Source organism: Octopus bimaculoides, chromosome 4 (assembly GCF_046866305.1).
Source record: "Octopus bimaculoides isolate indiv1 chromosome 4, ASM4686630v1, whole genome shotgun sequence".
NCBI classification, from domain to species: domain Eukaryota; kingdom Metazoa; phylum Mollusca; class Cephalopoda; order Octopoda; family Octopodidae; genus Octopus; species Octopus bimaculoides.
The window spans coordinates 39,519,150-39,536,093 of NC_142931.1; the positions used below are offsets into that span (position 1 = coordinate 39,519,150).

The window sequence follows — 16,944 nt, forward strand, 5'->3', positions numbered from 1 at the left end:
TTTATTGCTATAACCGCTACGTTTGTTTCCTCATAACTTTTTGAAAAATACATATTTTTAAATGAAATGTTGCTGAGGTATGTTTTCGAGGGTGTAGATTACGATTATCCTGATAATGTTGAAAACTAATTTTTTTTGGAAGAGTTTTGGATCATTCTCTCTACTTTGTTTCCTCATAACTCTTTTTAAAATGCATATTGTTGATGACATTTTTCAGAAATTCGTTTTTAAGTGTGTAGATTACGTAATGTTGACGTTTCAAGCATACTAATGTGAAAAAATGATAATGCTAAAGTTAAGGAAATTGGTAGTAACAGTTGAAGGAAGGATGAAATGATGCAAAATTTCTCAATTTAAAAAAAAAAAAATTTTTTATATCAAAATATTCAGAATCTACATCCTTGAAAATATACATCTGCAAAATTTCATTAAAACATGCATTTTTCATAAAATGACGAGGAAACAAAGTCGGAGATCACTTAATTTGAAGTTATGTTCAAATGTCTTCAGACTTTCTACATAAGGAAATACGTGGTATGTTTCGATGAATTGTGGCTGAATGAAATCTGTTTGATTTCAAATCTCAGTTATTGTACTTCTTAATAAATATTATTAGGGGTTGAAATCTCATCGAGGTCAGCATTTCCTTTCATCCTTCCTAGGTCGATGAATAAAGTCAAGTACTGAGTTGGTGTAATTGGCTACTCTTTCCGTACTGATTGATTATTGTGTTGCACCATAGTTAGGAGTCATTTGAAAGCATAATCGCTGTGACTCAATGGTAAAAAAGTTTGAACCCAGATAATGACAAATCAACATTACAATTTTTAGATACAAAAAACGTACCCAACACACTCTATAATGTGGTTGGCAGTAGGATGGGTATCCAGTTGTAGAAACCTAATCAAAGTACACAAAGGTGCAGTAGTTCATGAAGACTGGCTCCCAATAAGGAATGACTCGGTCTGTGATGATTTATCTAACCCATGTCATCATGGAAAGCATGCAAAAAGTGATGAGAATGGTGATGATGTACAACTCCAATTATTGAGCCAGAAATATGTGAAGAATTACTAGATTCCTTGCTGAAATCATATCTGCTGCAAGTTATGTATTTGAATAAGGAATTTAAATCTTCCTGTCTTTACGATTTTTAAAAATCAGTTGTTTGTGAGAGTGCAAGTCGTCTGACATCAGTAAGCTGTTGATTAATTTAGCAGAGAAATATAAACATTGCTGTACATTATTTACATTTGACGGATATTTGTCCTCATCTTGTTTGTTGTTAACACGTCCTGGGGGAATTTCGAACCTGGGTTCTCATTTCTAAGGTATTTTACCGATATTATTATTATTATCATTATTCAGGTCACTGCCTGGAATCAAACTTGGAATCTTGGGGTTAAGAGCGCAGGCTACTAACCCCAAGATTCTGAGTTCGATTCCAGGCAGTGACCTGAATAATAAAATAATAATGATAATAATAATAATAACAACAACAACATTGGAAAAGTACCTTAGGAATGAGAACCCAGGTTCGAAATTCCCCCTGGACACCTAATGAAAGCTGGAGAGTACATCAGCCAAAACGTGTTAGCAACAAACAAGATGAGGACAAATATCTGTCAAATGTAAATAATGTATATAATTCTTCATCTCTCAAATATAGAACTGTATAAACATTGTTGGTCTAAACTGCTCAACTATAAATAGGCACTATATGATGAAGGTGGTGGGCTTAGAAGTGAAATGACAAAATAGTTACGATATTGGACAATCAGATCATAGGTCTGGAGTATGGATCCACAATTAATGTGTCAGAACATTTAATAATTTTCTAGCTTTGTTATTAAAAAGTTTACTTTGAAACCGTGTCGTTTCAAGTTTCTCCCAGCTGCATTGGTACCATAGGCAAATGTCTTCTACAATAGCCTGGAGTTGATTAATGCCTTGTGAATAAAATTGGTAGATGGAAACTATATCATCATCATCATCATCATCATCATCAATCATTTAATGTGTGGCTTCTTTGCTACCATGGGTTGGATGATTTGATAGATCCTGATAAGTTAGAGAAAGAACAGTGTCATGCTCCAGTGTCTACTTTGGTGTGGTTTCTGTTCCTAGATGCCTTCTCTAATACCAACCATGTTACAGAGACTTGGTTAAGGTTAAGGGTCTAAGGTGGCCCTTATAACTGAGGGAAAATAGAAGAAAGCATTGGAGTATTCCTTGCCATACTTGTGAAGAATGGGAGATGGTAAATTAGGGAAGATTGAAGAGTATGGTAGGGGATAAAGGTGACAGAAGTTATTGGGAAAAAAAGGTGGGATAGAGTTGAAAGGTGAGAGGGTGGTTTGTATAAGGGAGGGGATCAAGGGCTATCCAACATTATAAGAGGCAAGTGTGGACAGGAGTGAGGGCAAACAGGATAAAAAGAATGCAATAGATTAGGATGGAGTGTGATCCTGAGAGAGTTATTGAAGGAAAGTGTGGTATGGGAGTTTGTAGGAGGCAGTTTGAAGGTGGAAAAAAAGGAGAGAGATGTTAAGGAGGCAGAAAAGTTGTGGGGTGGAGGGCAATGAGAGAAGGAGAGGGTGGGGAGAAAGAAAGACTCTGGAAAGTATCATAGAGGTAATAGATAGAAGAGGAGTGTGAATACTGCAGAAGCATCCCAAATAGGAAGGAAGTGGAAAAGATGGAGAGGGGTAAGGAGAAAACAGTGGGTACAGTGAGGGGAAAAAAGGCTAGAGGGTATCCCAGAGGTGATGGATTGGTCAAGTGTAGTGTGTGTGTGTGTGTATGTATGTATATATATATATATATATATATATATATATATATATATATATATATATTATAATTTTGGATGGTCATTTTTTTTTTAACAAATAAACTACTGTTCTTATTTTAATGTCCATCGTCTGGAAGTCTTTCGTCACACATCTGTAACCTCTTCAGTGACCCTTTCTGTCCATGTGTGTCCTGCTCCACCGAATCCATTTTGTCCTTCTATAATGTATTTCCTTATCTGCGCATGCAGCTGTGTCTGTAACTGTGTGTGTGTGCATGTATGTTACTATGTATGTGTGTGCATGTACATTCATACACATGTCTGTGTTTTGCATGTGTGCTTATGTGTGTGTATATGGGCTTGCCCACTACATTGTTTATATCCATGCCCTTTACATTGTTGTTCTTAGTGGTACTTTGACCCTCCCCTCACCTACATTTTCCCCTTTGCCACTGCTGCTGCTGCTGCTCTTGACCCTTACTTTTGATATTGTTCTTGTATCCCTCTGTGTCTGTATATATATATATATTGTATCTTCTTCATCAATACCCTTTGCTATAGCACTGCATATTACCAGTTTGTACAATTCTTTGTCATTTCCTCAGTGAGATGTAGCATCTTCAGGTCAGTCTTGAATCTTCCTTTGTTTCCCTCTTCCACCAGTTCCACAAACTTGGAATGCTTAGCACTTTTGTAGCAGCAGTCATCCCCCAAGTGCATTACATGTCTCTACCACTGCAGTCTCCTCTCTTGTACATTACATGTTTCTGCTTATACCAAGTTATTCTCATATTTCTGCTTATACCAAGTTCTTCTCTGCTTATACTAAGTTCTTCTCATAACTTGTGTACTCTGACATTCATGCACATGTCTTTGCTACCATGCAGCATCAAAGGTCTAACACAAACATCATTCAATTTGCTCTTTATTCTGAGGGAAAATACTTTTGTTGCCAACAACAGTTGTAGCTCCCTGAACTTTTTTCAACCCATTCTTACACTGGCTGCTATACTTCAACCACATTCCCTGCTAATTATATATCCTAGGTTACAGAAGCTATTGACAACTTCTAGTGAGCTGTCTGGGCATTTAAGAGAATTTATTTCTGGTGTGCTTGTATTATGTATTGCTTTTTCTTTTCTTTTATTCTTCTACATGTTCCAGTCATTTGACTGTGGCCATGCTGGAGCACTGCCTCACATTTGAAGCTGACTTCCTCTGTTGGTCTGTCATTGAGTACATTGTGTGGAGTTATATGTATGTGTGCTTACATTGTGTACAGTGTATGGAGTTATATGTGTGTGTGTGTGCATGTGTTTGTATCTTCCCATTTGTACCTTGACATAGTTTACATCTGCAAAAAAATACCTGGCTGTTGTGTGGTTTGGTGTTTAAAAGACCAGGAGGATAACTACCTGACTTGGAAATAAGAGCTGGCAACAGAAACAATATTTGGCCATAGAAAAAACTGTTTCTATAAGATTCATCTGACCTGTGATAGAATACAGAAAGTGGTTGTTAAAATGATGGTAATTACATGGCCTACAAGCTCTCTTATTGCAGCTACATATCTTGGTTCCTTGAAATGCAGAGCTTTACTAACTTTACAGAATCTTCCTATCCACTACTTCTCAACCAAGATAGTCTTGTAAATTCTGATAAAGCCTTTGTATTTGCTGTAATCTGCCTTTTCAACTTTGCATATACACTACACCTTGGGCAAGTCTCTTCTACCATGGCCCGAGGTTCACCAAATCCTTAGGAATGAAATTTGGTAGATGAAAACTGAAGAAGCTTAATGGGGGACTGTTCCTGATGTTTGGTGGTAGATGTGATTTGATCTCAGATTATCTTCCTTCATAACACCAATCTTGGAGGCCCTGAGATAGGTCATGGGCACTGTTCTTCCAACACTATCTAAATCATACAAGCAAAAATTAAATTCCTTCTCTCCAATTATCCCCTCACTGTTACCAAATGCAAAAGGTTCTCTAGAATCTTCTAACCAAGGAAGACAATTGGTTCTGACTGTTCCTTCAAGCAATGAATTCCAAAAGAGTCTGACCTTGTCAAATTTTCCAGTCTATGCAAATCTACTGCATTAATTGTACTGTACTCAGTTTCCAAAAGAGTACCCTTTCCCTGCTTACTAACTGCTGCTCTTTTACTTTCATTTCCAACTTCACAATGGTAACAGAAGCTATGTACATGAACACTTTCATCTGATTGAGTTTCAAAATGATGACAATGACGGCTTACACTGTTGAGTCTTCTCAGTGAGCATATTTTTTTGTATTCCCAGATGTTCTGAAGACTTACCTTCATATGTCGTTCATCAATAGTCCCTCACTTTTCAGCATTTGATTGGGTCTAGCTAAGCTGTCTACCTATGGATTCTATCTTTTTAATTGGAAGATTAATGTCAGAGCTTGCTTCAGTGCAATATATATTGGTTAAAACCTTTCCAACCCATATTCTATTCTATCAGCTCTGGTTTGTTTCGGGCAAATAAAATGTTTTGTCAAACTCACTCCCTTTTCTATGTATTAATAACATTAATATGCACTTATCTGCAGCTGATAATTCCTTTCAGTCTGATAGCATTCTCCAAAAAAGAGCATGGGGGTCTAGTCTCTTCCAGCAACATTAAGACACAGTCGCTGCATATCTCAAGAAAACCATCCTGCACAAAACATTCTTTGCTGATGAACAACATGCAACTGAAACCCCTCACAGTTGTACAAATGTTAGACATGACTTCTCTTGAGACACATGTACATATAATATTGCCATAATTGCATTCCAAAGACAAGACTTCTTTTACAAGATAACCTTTCTCTTCTCATCACCCCTACTTTATTTCACTACTAGATCATGCACTAAACACTTGTTCCTTAAAAGTCGAACCCTCTTCGGAATTCTATTTTCTGCCCTTATTTTTTCTACATGCTTCAGACTATTGATGCTCAAACTTAACATTGACTTAATCAGTCTAGGAGGGTTTCAAAAATTTTGAGTGTTGCTTGCATGCTTTGCTTGAGTTCCTTGAAGCTGAAACTCTTAGAAGTAAGTATGTTATCTGAAATAGATTGGTATGCTATCCAGGGAATATTATTTATCTGCTTATTATATTCCTCTTTCATCTATCTAAGTTTTCCTTTACCCTCCAGTTTTGATAAAGAGTAGGGTTTGATTCATTTGGCTTTAATCCCATCACCTCAATAAAATTAGGTCATAGTTGTCATTGTTTAGCCCCAGGTCAGCCTTAATCAAGATAATGATCAAAAGACATTTAGACTATGATTATCTTTTTGTTTTGTTTGATACATTGTCTTGTCTTTAGGATTATATTATCCAATGTGTCCTTCTTTTTCTATGGCAACAAAGTGTGCCTTGAGGGAAATTTGGCTTCTGTTTCTAACAGGTAGAGTATTTGTGTAAAGGCATTTTCAATAGTAGTTAGTTTCACTAAATTATATCTCCTTTATCTTGTGTTTAAGAAATAATCATTACTACAACTACTGCTACTGCCACCACCATCACCACCAACACCACCACTACCATGACACCACTACCACCACCATGACACCACCACCACTACTACTACTACTACTTTATGGTCGTGGATAGCACAAGATGTAAAACATTGAACTATACATCTTTTCTCTATCATCTTGAATAAATACCAGCAGTAATATTAGAATCAGTTCAATTAATTCTGCTTCTTCCCCAGTAATATATTGTAGGAAATACTTGTTACTGATTAAATCAAACCTAAACAACAAATATGATAAACCAGATGCAAAAATAAATATTGAATAACGCTTATTTCTGAGTTTAGTGGAATTCAGGCAAAGATTAGGAGCAACACTAGGCTGCCCTGCCATGCTCCTTGTGGAGAATGCTTTTTGCAATAAACAACAATAAACTACAAAGAGCACTAAACAGTGCACCATGCATCATAACAGGTTGTACACAGGCCACACCTACAAACCATCTACACAATAAAGCAAAAATACTAAAAATAAAATACCACCTTGACAGGTGAAAGGCATTGTGTATCATTGTAGCCTGTTTTAACCCCACAGTCCCTGTCACTACAAGAAAAGAGACACATATAACACTTGTGAATACTACTACTACAACAATATCCTAAAAGTATTACATCTCCCATTCAGCCTGGGCATGTGAAAGATTATGTACACACATAAATAGCTGCTTTATCAATAGCTTCACTTATTGGTGATGGGAATAACCCAGCAACCTGTGCTGGTTTTTCTCATCATCAATAAGTGTACAGGAGTAGAAAATGTTGCACTCTCACTGTATCTATCTTACCTTCCTCTACTGTGACCACCAACAGAATCTTCATGTGTGTGGGAGTAGATTGGATGGTGGGGAAAGCACTATGTATCAAGACTGTCAAACTGCACCACATATAATTCAACACTAAATATTGGTGTGTTATGTGTGGCCTTTGGCCAAACGGAAACAGTATGACTAGGTAGAAAAGCCTGTGGATTAGGTTTCATTATTTGGCTGATTACATGCAGGTCATAAGAATGCTTAGATGGGGCTGGCCTGGAACAACAGAGCATGACAACCCCAAATAAGGCCACTGGATAATATAATAAATCCTACTTGCACCTAAGAAGATGATATGCTTGACAGAAGATACCTTATACTCACTATGATACATATATTAGACCATAAGTGTTATGTATTATGAGTTGAGAAACTTTGATCAACTGAGATTCTTCATGCAATTAGTAAGTAAAAACTTCCTCTAGGAGTGTTTAAAATCTAAATTCAACAAAGGACATAATTCCAATAAGATCAAACAACCAAAATTTTTGGAAGATGTAGATAATGTAGGTGGTATTGATTTCATATATAAAGTCAACTGTGTCATATGCTTTGGTCCTAGTAAATCTCTCTAGGGAAATATATTCTTTGTTGTAAAAAAAACTAAAAATGATCAGTATATATATATATATATATATATATATATATATATATGTATATATATTGCCAGTACCGCCTGACTGGCCTTCGTGCCGGTGGCACGTAAAAGCACCCACTACACTCTCGGAGTGGTTGGCGTTAGGAAGGGCATCCAACTGTAGAAACTCTGCCAGATCAGATTGGAGCCTGGTGTAGCCATCTGGTTCACCAGTCCTCAGTCAAATCGTCCAACCCATGCTAGCATGGAAAGCGGATGTTAAATGATGATGATGATATATATATTTATATTTATATATACATACACATTTATATATAGTTTGCTGTTCCATTAATGTAGGATCAACAAAGAAGGTACTCCATTCAGTGAGAGATGAATATTTAATGCATGCAGTATTAAAATAAGAGCTTCTAATAGTTTCTTGCCTTGGAGACATCATAATTTGGCAGATTTTTATACTGTGCCTTATGTTTCCAAGCAATCCTAAGGCTCAAGGCACACAGTTAGTGCCATGTTCCTGTAAGGCCAGATGTCCTTCTTTGTCACCATTCTTCACCTGTTTCCAAGCAAGGTGTTATTAGGCCGGTTTTCCATGGAAGACTGGAAACGGATAGCATTGCTTGTATGACAATGATGCACATTTACAAGCATCACCTGATGTCTAGACACGGGTTAACCCCCACCTCCACCCAGCCACACACACACACACACACACACACACACACACACACACACACACACACACACACATAATGAACTTTTTTCAGTTTCCATCTACCAAATCCACTCATAAGGCATTAGCTGGCTTGGGGCTTTAGTAGGAAGACACTTGCCCAAGGTACCATACACTGGGTCTGAATCCAGGACCTCATGCTTGGGAAGTAGGCTTCTTAATGATACAGTCGCACCTGTGCCTTTTGTTGAGCTGTATATTCCTGGTTATGGCATATAACTGGTGAGAATGTTACCGGCAGTTGATATTGACAATTCTTCAGACAAATTCTGGCTGGAAGTGCAAGGCCTCTTTTATGTTGGAGGTAAATATACAGTCCTGATACTACAAGCGTAGTACCTTTCAAAAATGACAAGCTTCATTTCATCATCATCATCATCATCATTATCGTTTACTGTCTGCTTTCCATGCTGGCATGGGTTGCACGGTTTGACTGAGGGCTGGCAAGCCAGAAGGCTGCACCAGGCTGCAATCCGATCTGGCAAAGTTTCTACAGCTGGATGCCCTTCCTAATGCCAACCACTCTGAGAGTGTAATGGGTGCTTTTTATGTGCCACCGGCATGTGGGCCAGTCAGGTGGTACTGGCATCAACCACACTTGAATGGTGCTTTTTACGTGCCACTGGCACAGTAGCCAGTCAGGCAGCACTGGCAATGATCCCGCTTGAATGGTGCTTTTTATGTGCTACCGGCACAGGACCAGTCAGCTGGCACTGGCATCGACTATGTTCGAATGGTGTTTTTTTTCGTGCCACCGGCATGGGTGCCAATCATTGGCCACGACAATGACTTCACTTGACTCAACAGGTCTTTGCAAGCACAGTTTATTGCCCAATGATTGAAGGGTACTCTTAAGTGGGCTGGTTATGGTCTCACTTGACTTGCTGGGTCTTCTCAAGCACAGCATATCTCCAAAGGTCTTGGTTAAAATGTCATCGCCTCCGTGAAGCCCAATGTGCTTCACCACCTCATCCCAGGTCCTCTTGGGTCTACTTCTTCCACAAGTTCCCTCTACTGCTAGGGTGTGACACTTTTTCAAACAGCTGCCCTCATCCATACTCAACATATGACCATACCAGTGCAGTTGTCTCTCTTGCATACCACATCTGATGTTTCTTATATCCAACTTTTCTCTCAGAGCGCTTACACTCTGTCGTGTATGCACACTGACGTTACACATCCAGCGGTGCATACTAGCTTCATTCTTTGTAAGCTTACGCATGTCCTCAGCAGTCATGGCCCATGTTTTACTACCATGTAGTATGGCTGTTTGCACATATGCATCATACAGTCTACTTTCTACTCTGAGCAAGAGGCCCTTTGTCACCAGCAGAGGTAGGACCTCTCTGAACTTTGCCCAGGCTATTCTTATTCTAGCAGCTACACTCTCAGAGCATCCACTCCTGCTACTGACTTGGTCACCTGGGTAACGGAAGCTATCAACTACTTATAGATTTTCCTCCTGGAATGTGACGGAAGCTGTTTTCTGCACATTTTCAGTGTTTATTACCCCTGAGCATTTGCCACACGCAAAAACTATCTTCCCAGTTAGCCTTCCTTTGATGTTGCTGCACATAGAATATATTATGCAGATGTTGATTCTGCTTAACGGTTTGGAGTTACAACTCACATTAGAAGTAAATGCAAAAACAAAGGAGTATAAAATATACTTCATGATAAATAGTATGCAGGCATATGCAAGAATGATTTCAGTATATATATAGTTATGTGATTAAGAAGTTCTGTTCACAATCATGGATTCAGATTTGATCTCACTGCATGGTTCATTGGGAATAGCCTTGTGTGTGTGTGTGTGTGTATTTCTCTCTTTCTCTCTCACTCCAGGTTACACACACACACACACACACACACACATGCAAGGCGATAACTATAGGCTCTTGTAGGGGAGTTACATGGCTACTCACATTTAGGAGAGAAAGAAAAATTAATCAGTAGCAGCTCTGAAGAGACAAAGAAACAAGGAGACAGTGAATGGTGCAAAAGATGGGGGAGAGGGGCAGTAGGTAACGTATTTAAGGACTGGGTAGCTTTGAAGGGTGGATGTAGGAGTGAGAATTGTTAATGGAGTTCTGTCCTACTCTTTCTGTCATACCTGAACTCTCATCTGCTAGCATAAAACCCCACCCCTTGCATTTCATAGACCTGCATGCTGCATGGTAACATGGTTGGTGTTAGGAAGGGCATCCAGCCATAAAACCATGCCAAACCAAAGCATAATATAGTCCTTGGACCCATAAGATCCTGTCACAGCATCCAACTTGTACCAGCATGGAACATGGACATTAAATGATGATGATGGTGATGGAGATAATAATAGAACTGTAATATAGAAATTTTCTGTAAGGCATGATTCAGTCCACCATGTGGCGCCTTGGGCTGACCAAAGCCTTGTGAGTGGATATGGTAGACGCAAACTGAAAAAACCCATTTAGGTAGACCCAGGAAGACATGAGACGAGGTGATGAAGCATGATCTTTGAATGTTGAGCCTAACAGAGGTGATGACAAGTGACCGAGACCTTTGGCGATATGCTGTACTTGAGAAGACTTGTCAAACCAAGTGAAATTGTAGCCATGGCTATTGCCAGTGTCATGTGAATGGCACCCATGAAATCGTAATCATGACCATTGGTGGTAGCATGATCTTCAAATGTTAGACCTCACGGAGGCGATGACAAGTGACCTAGACCTTTGACGATATGCTGCGCTTGAGAAGACTCGTTAAGCCAGGTGAAATCATAGTCATGGCTGTTGCCAGTGTCATGTAAATGGCACCTGTGAAATCATAGTCGTGGCTGTTGCCAGTGTCATGTAAATGGCACTCATGCTGGTGGCACGTGAAGAGCACCATCAGAGTGATTGACATTAGGAAGGGCATCCAGCTGTAGAAACCATGCCAAAACAGATTGGAACCTGGTGCAGCCCTCCAGCTTATCAGTTCCAGTCAAAACCATCTAACCCATGCCAGCATGGAAAGTGGATGTTAAATGATGAAGATATATATGTGTGCGCACGAGTGTGTATGTGTATGTATGTGTCTTTGTCAGGCTTAAAAAAAAATGTACTGGGGTTGATTCATTCTTCAAGGTGGTGCCCAAGCATGGCCACAGTCTAATGACTGAAACAAATATAAGAGCTATTAAAAAGCCTGTTGTTTTTGGTATTGTACCATTTCATTTCAATAAGTCTACTTGTTTACATGTCATGTCTATTAAGTATATTTGTATACAAAATTATCTTTTGCCAAATCAAATTTTCAGAAGTTTTCTAAATATACATAATTGCTGTTACACATTTTATAGTTTGAATCACGTGGAGGCGCAATGGCCTAGTGGTTAGGGCAGTGAACTCGCGGTCATAGGATTGCGGTTTCGATTCCCAGACCGGGCGTTGTGAGTGTTTATTGAGCGAAAACACCTAAAGCTCCACAAGGCTCCAGCAGGGGATGGTGGCGAACCCTGCTGTACTCTTTCACCACAACTTTCTCTCACTCTTTCTTCCTGTTTCTGTTGTGCCTGTAATTCAAAGGGTCAGCCTTGTCACGCTGTGTCACGCTAAATATCCCCGAGAACTACGTTAAGGGTACACGTGTCTGTGGAGTGCTCAGCCACATGCACATTAATTTCACGAGCAGGCTGTTCCGTTGATCGGATCAACTGGAACCCTCGATGTCGTAAGCGACGGAGTGCCAACAACAACATTTTGAATAATATATAATGACAGGTATGACTGTGTAGTTAAAAAGATCACTTCTCAACTGTGTGGTTACTGGTTCAGCCGCACTGAACAGCACCTTGGGCAAGTGTCTTCCACTAATATCCTTAAGTTGACCAATGTCTTGTCAGGGTATTTGGTTGGCAGAAACTGTGTGAAGTCTGTTGTATATGTATGTGTGTGTGTATGTATATATATATATATATATATATATATATATATATATATATATATATATATATATATATATATACACACAAACTTCTGCCTACTAAATTCAATCACTAGACTTTAATCAGCCTGTGGTTATGGCAGAAGATACTTGCCTAAGGTGCCACACAGTGGGACTGAACCCAAAACCATGTGGCTGAGAAGCAAGCTTTCTAACCACTCAGCCATGCCTATGTATGTTGGTTTCAAACTTTGGCGTAAGGCCAGCAATTTCAGAGTAGAAGTAATTTGATTACATCGACCCCAGTGTTCAACTGGTGCTTATTTCGTTGACCCTGAAAGGATGAAAACAAAGTCGACCCTGGTGGTGTTTGAACTCAGAAGAAATGCCACTAAGAATTTTTCTTCTGGTGTTGTAATGATTCTGCCAGCTTGCTGTTTTGGCTGTGTGGTAAGAAGCTTGCTTCCCAACCACATGATTCTGGGTTCAGTCCCACTGTGTGGCTCCTTGGGCAAGAGTCTTCTTCTATAGCCTAGGGCTGACCAAAGCCTTGTGAGTGGATTTGGTAGATGGAAACTGCAAGAAGTCCGTCATATATATATATATTTTCGTAGTTTCAGCTTAGAGCTGTGGCCATTCTGGAGCAATATATATATTTATGTGTGTGTGTTCTTGTGTTTGTGTTTGTCCCTCCACCATCACTGTGTTTATGTCCCCATAACTTAGTGGTTTGGCAAAAGAGAATGACAGAATAAGTTCTTGACTTTTGAACAATAAGTCCTGGGGTTGATTTCTTCAACTAAAACCCTTTAAGGTGGTGCTCCAGCGTGGCTGCAGTCAGATGACTGAAATTAATAAAAGAATATTTTGGTACAATTTATATGCATACAAATACGTAGATACACTGACCCAAATATCTTATTTCTGAGCTATTTTCCTAATTTAGTTAGATTTATAATGAAATATAACATTTAATTTACAAATAAAACTAACTAATGATTTGTAGGTACGTGGTACTTCATTATGCAAATACAATGCGCTATAAAGTATACTAATTATTTTTATAAGTCAGAACCACATCCTACTGCATTAGCAGTGCTTCTTACATTATTTTTTTTAAGGTTATTTCTACAGATATTCTATAGAAATCATAGCCAGCACTGATTTTTGCTACATTTTGTATCAAGATTAATGTTTTGCAATGTTTAAATGTTTTTTTTTTTTTGTGTGGATAAGTAGCATCATAATCAGTTTTCTGGTGTAGTTGGTGCACAGGAGTTATGCAGAGATGTGTTTTCATTGGTTGAATTATGTTGTTGCAGTGTCATTTCAGTTTTGTTAAACTCATATGCTGCATGTTTGTTGTGGTCGAATCAAATGCTACAAACATGTCACATGGCTTTGTGTATTATATAGAAGAATGGTAATAGAGGGGATGTAGTGATGCTGATTAACTCCAAAGAGCAGTGTCATAAATGAGTGGAGGGTCATGGTAGGAATGTCTTTGATTACAGGTTTTCTCAATTACTTTGACCTAAGGCTGAACCATAACAACCATTTGATTTCAACGCATCGTGAACAACAAGTCAGTGAAGGAGTTTCTATGTTGTTGCCTGCAAAGAAATAGCATCCAAATCTTGCTCAAATCACATCCTACTACCAACAACATGGCTAACATCATTAGATTTCAATATAAATGTTATTAAGCATTCTAAACACCAATTTGTGACAAAAAAAGAAAAAGAAAAAAAACAACAAAATCCCCCTCCTCTCCCTCAAAACCCCATAAACTTCAGCAGTCTCATTTGGGATTCTGATCACATATCTATTGCTTGATGGGTGACTGCATTACTGATTATGCTACTAAGAGTCTGCCCATTCCATCTTCCCAAATTAGATTACATATTTCATTTCTGCTGTTTTAACTGTTAGTTTATCTCTATAAGATAATTGGTCAGTTAGTTAATGCTAGCAGGATGGGCTATTCTGTTAATGTAGAATTTAGCAAGGTGTTCTACCTTTGTTTGATGCTTGCCAAAGGCAAACAATAAACATGTGGTTCAAATCCCATCAGCACTCCTTTTGAATTTTTCTGCCCAAAGTTGATGCTTCTAATGTTTAATAATCAAAATCTTTTGATTTTATTTGAAAAGACTTCAATTTACAGTTATCTTTGGAATTCGGTCACTGTTATATTTTTTTAAAATCTGTTTTAGGAGGCTGAGTTTTGTACTGAGCTAATGAGCTGGTTCTGATATGGCTACTACTTGGAGTTTTTTGAACAGCAAACAAGAATCCTCAAGTAATTTCGATAAACTTTCTGAGATTGGTCGTGGTGCTTATGGAACTGTGTATAAAGCACGTGACCGAAAGAGTGGGCAGTATGTAGCTATGAAACAAATTCCTCTTCCATATTCTAAAGAAGGTGTTCCAACTAGTGCAATAAGAGAAATCGCAGCCTTGCGTAGAATGGAAAATTTTGAGCATGAAAATATTGTACGGTAAGTTGAGTATCTTTTTAAAAATTATTTGGTTCAGTTTTAATATGTACATGGTGTTTTGCAGAAGTTTTGAGACTTGTTTAAGAGAGGCATTTATAACTGGCCCAGATTATTGTAACTTTAGTACGTGATTACTATACATCTAATAAGCTGACCTGCCAACTTTTGTTATTCCAGATTGCAGGAGACAGCTGCAACAGCACTTTGAATGCACCCTACTTAACACTTCTCGTCATAGCTGACTAGTTTGCAGAAGGCAGTCGGGGTGTGAAGACAATGTGGAACCTCACTGTGCAATAAAGTTTTATGTTAAACAGGGCAGAAACATTACAGAAACTTGCAAAATGCTTCAGACTGGTCATAGATTAACTTGTATGAGTTCAGCATCCGTTTTTCACTGGCCTGAGGGGCCAGGCAAAATGAGTCCACTGGGAAGCTCATAGTGATCCCCTTTTCACAAGGTGTTTTGGTTAAATTTGACAGTTTCATAAAAAGGAAAAAAAACCCACTATATCTCATCTAAAAATAAAAGTATTTAAAAAAAAAAAGAAAATATAAGCTAGATTATGGCTGGTAGATCACAGTTTACTCAAAGTAACTGCCCTCAGCTTCCACCACAGTCTCAAGATGGCTCCAGAACCTGGTGCAAGCATTTTTCACTGTGTCCCTGGGAAGATCTTCAAACACCTCCTTGATCTTGGCCTCCATCTTGGCCTTGGTGTTGCAGGCAAAGTAGTTGGTGTTTCTCAACTGTGCCCCACACATAATAATTCATGGGATTACAATTGAGGGAATTAGGATGCCAGAAATTGGGGTTGGTGAAGTTGTAGAAATTCTCCAACAACCACTTCTGACTTTTTCTGGATGTATGGCAAAGAGCTGAATCCTGCTGCTACACATATGGCCTTCCAGCAGCTTCACATAGCTGTCTGAATGAGCCCTATTTAAAGATGTAGGACAGCATTCTGTCACCTTCACTGGAAATGCATCAAAATACCATCACAGTTTGGGGCAGCTTGGTTTTCAAGATATGTGGGACATCACATGGTTTATAGCCAAGCCACCTGTTGTTCTGGGTGTTGTGCAACTGGTCTTGGCATCAGTTCTTTTCATCTAAGAAGAACTGGATCATCCCTGGCTATGCAGAATGCCTCAGCTTGTTCAGGAACTTCTTAGCCTTTGTCAAACAATTCTCCTTGGCTTTGGTTTACAGAATTTGTCCCTCGTGCCTCTTGTATGAGTGGTGGCGAAAGTCTTCATTCAGGGCCAGCTTCATAATGGTGACTCCAACACCTTTCTCTCTCGCCAAAGTTTGGATTCTCTTGCTTGGATCTTCCATCATCTTGTCCTTCAATTGTTGGATGATTTCAGACATGTGGAGATGCAATGGCCCAGTGGTTAGGGCAGTGGACTTGCGGTTGTAGGATTGTGGTTTCGATTCCCAGACCGAGTGTTGTGAGTGTTATTGAGCGAAAACACCTAAAGCTCCATGAGGCTCTGGCAGGGGGTGGTGGCAAACCCTCCTGTAGAGCATCACGTGATTGATGCCAGGCCCACCTGACTGGCTCCTGTGCCAGTGGCATGTAAAAAGCACCCACTACACTCTCGGAGTGGTTGATGTTAGGAAGAGCATCCAGCTATAGAAACATTGCCAGATCAGATTGGAGCCTGGTGTAGCCACTGGCTCTCAGTCAAACTGTCCAACCTATGCCAGCATGGAAAACGGACATTAAACTATGATGATGATGATGGACACAGTCAGAATGTCTGCTGTGTCTCCTCCTACTGGCCATGGCTTTGTAGTTGCTCTTCCTAGTGTCTATCTCACATCTTACAACTTTCACAGTCTTTATGGAGCTCTGAGCAGCAGTCATGATGTTGGCATTTTGATACCTGGTGTGAATCCTCATTATACAGGTAACTCTTTTCCAATATTCAGATAGCTTCCAGTCCTCCATATCAATTAACTTTTTCTCTCAACTCCAACTTTAATCTTTATGCTCTCCAATGCTTTTAACTGTCCACCAGTACATCAAGCTGTCCTGAT

The 16,944-nt window shown here is 39.1% G+C and overlaps 1 protein-coding gene across 4 annotated transcripts in view; it reads left to right on the plus strand.

Moving 5' to 3' along the window:
* Positions 1 to 16,944, plus strand: part of LOC106881146 (cyclin-dependent kinase 4) — a 104,024-nt gene that overhangs the window by 2,024 nt on the left and 85,056 nt on the right. For all 4 annotated transcript variants that reach the window (XR_016241461.1, XR_016241462.1, XM_089350613.1 and 1 more), the window contains exon 2: positions 14,613 to 14,897. Coding sequence is in view for 2 of the 4 variants with exons in the window: in XM_089350613.1 (XP_089206739.1) it covers positions 14,653 to 14,897 (245 nt within the window). In the remaining 2 variants the exon portion in view is untranslated. The remainder of the gene's footprint in view (positions 1 to 14,612; positions 14,898 to 16,944) is intronic.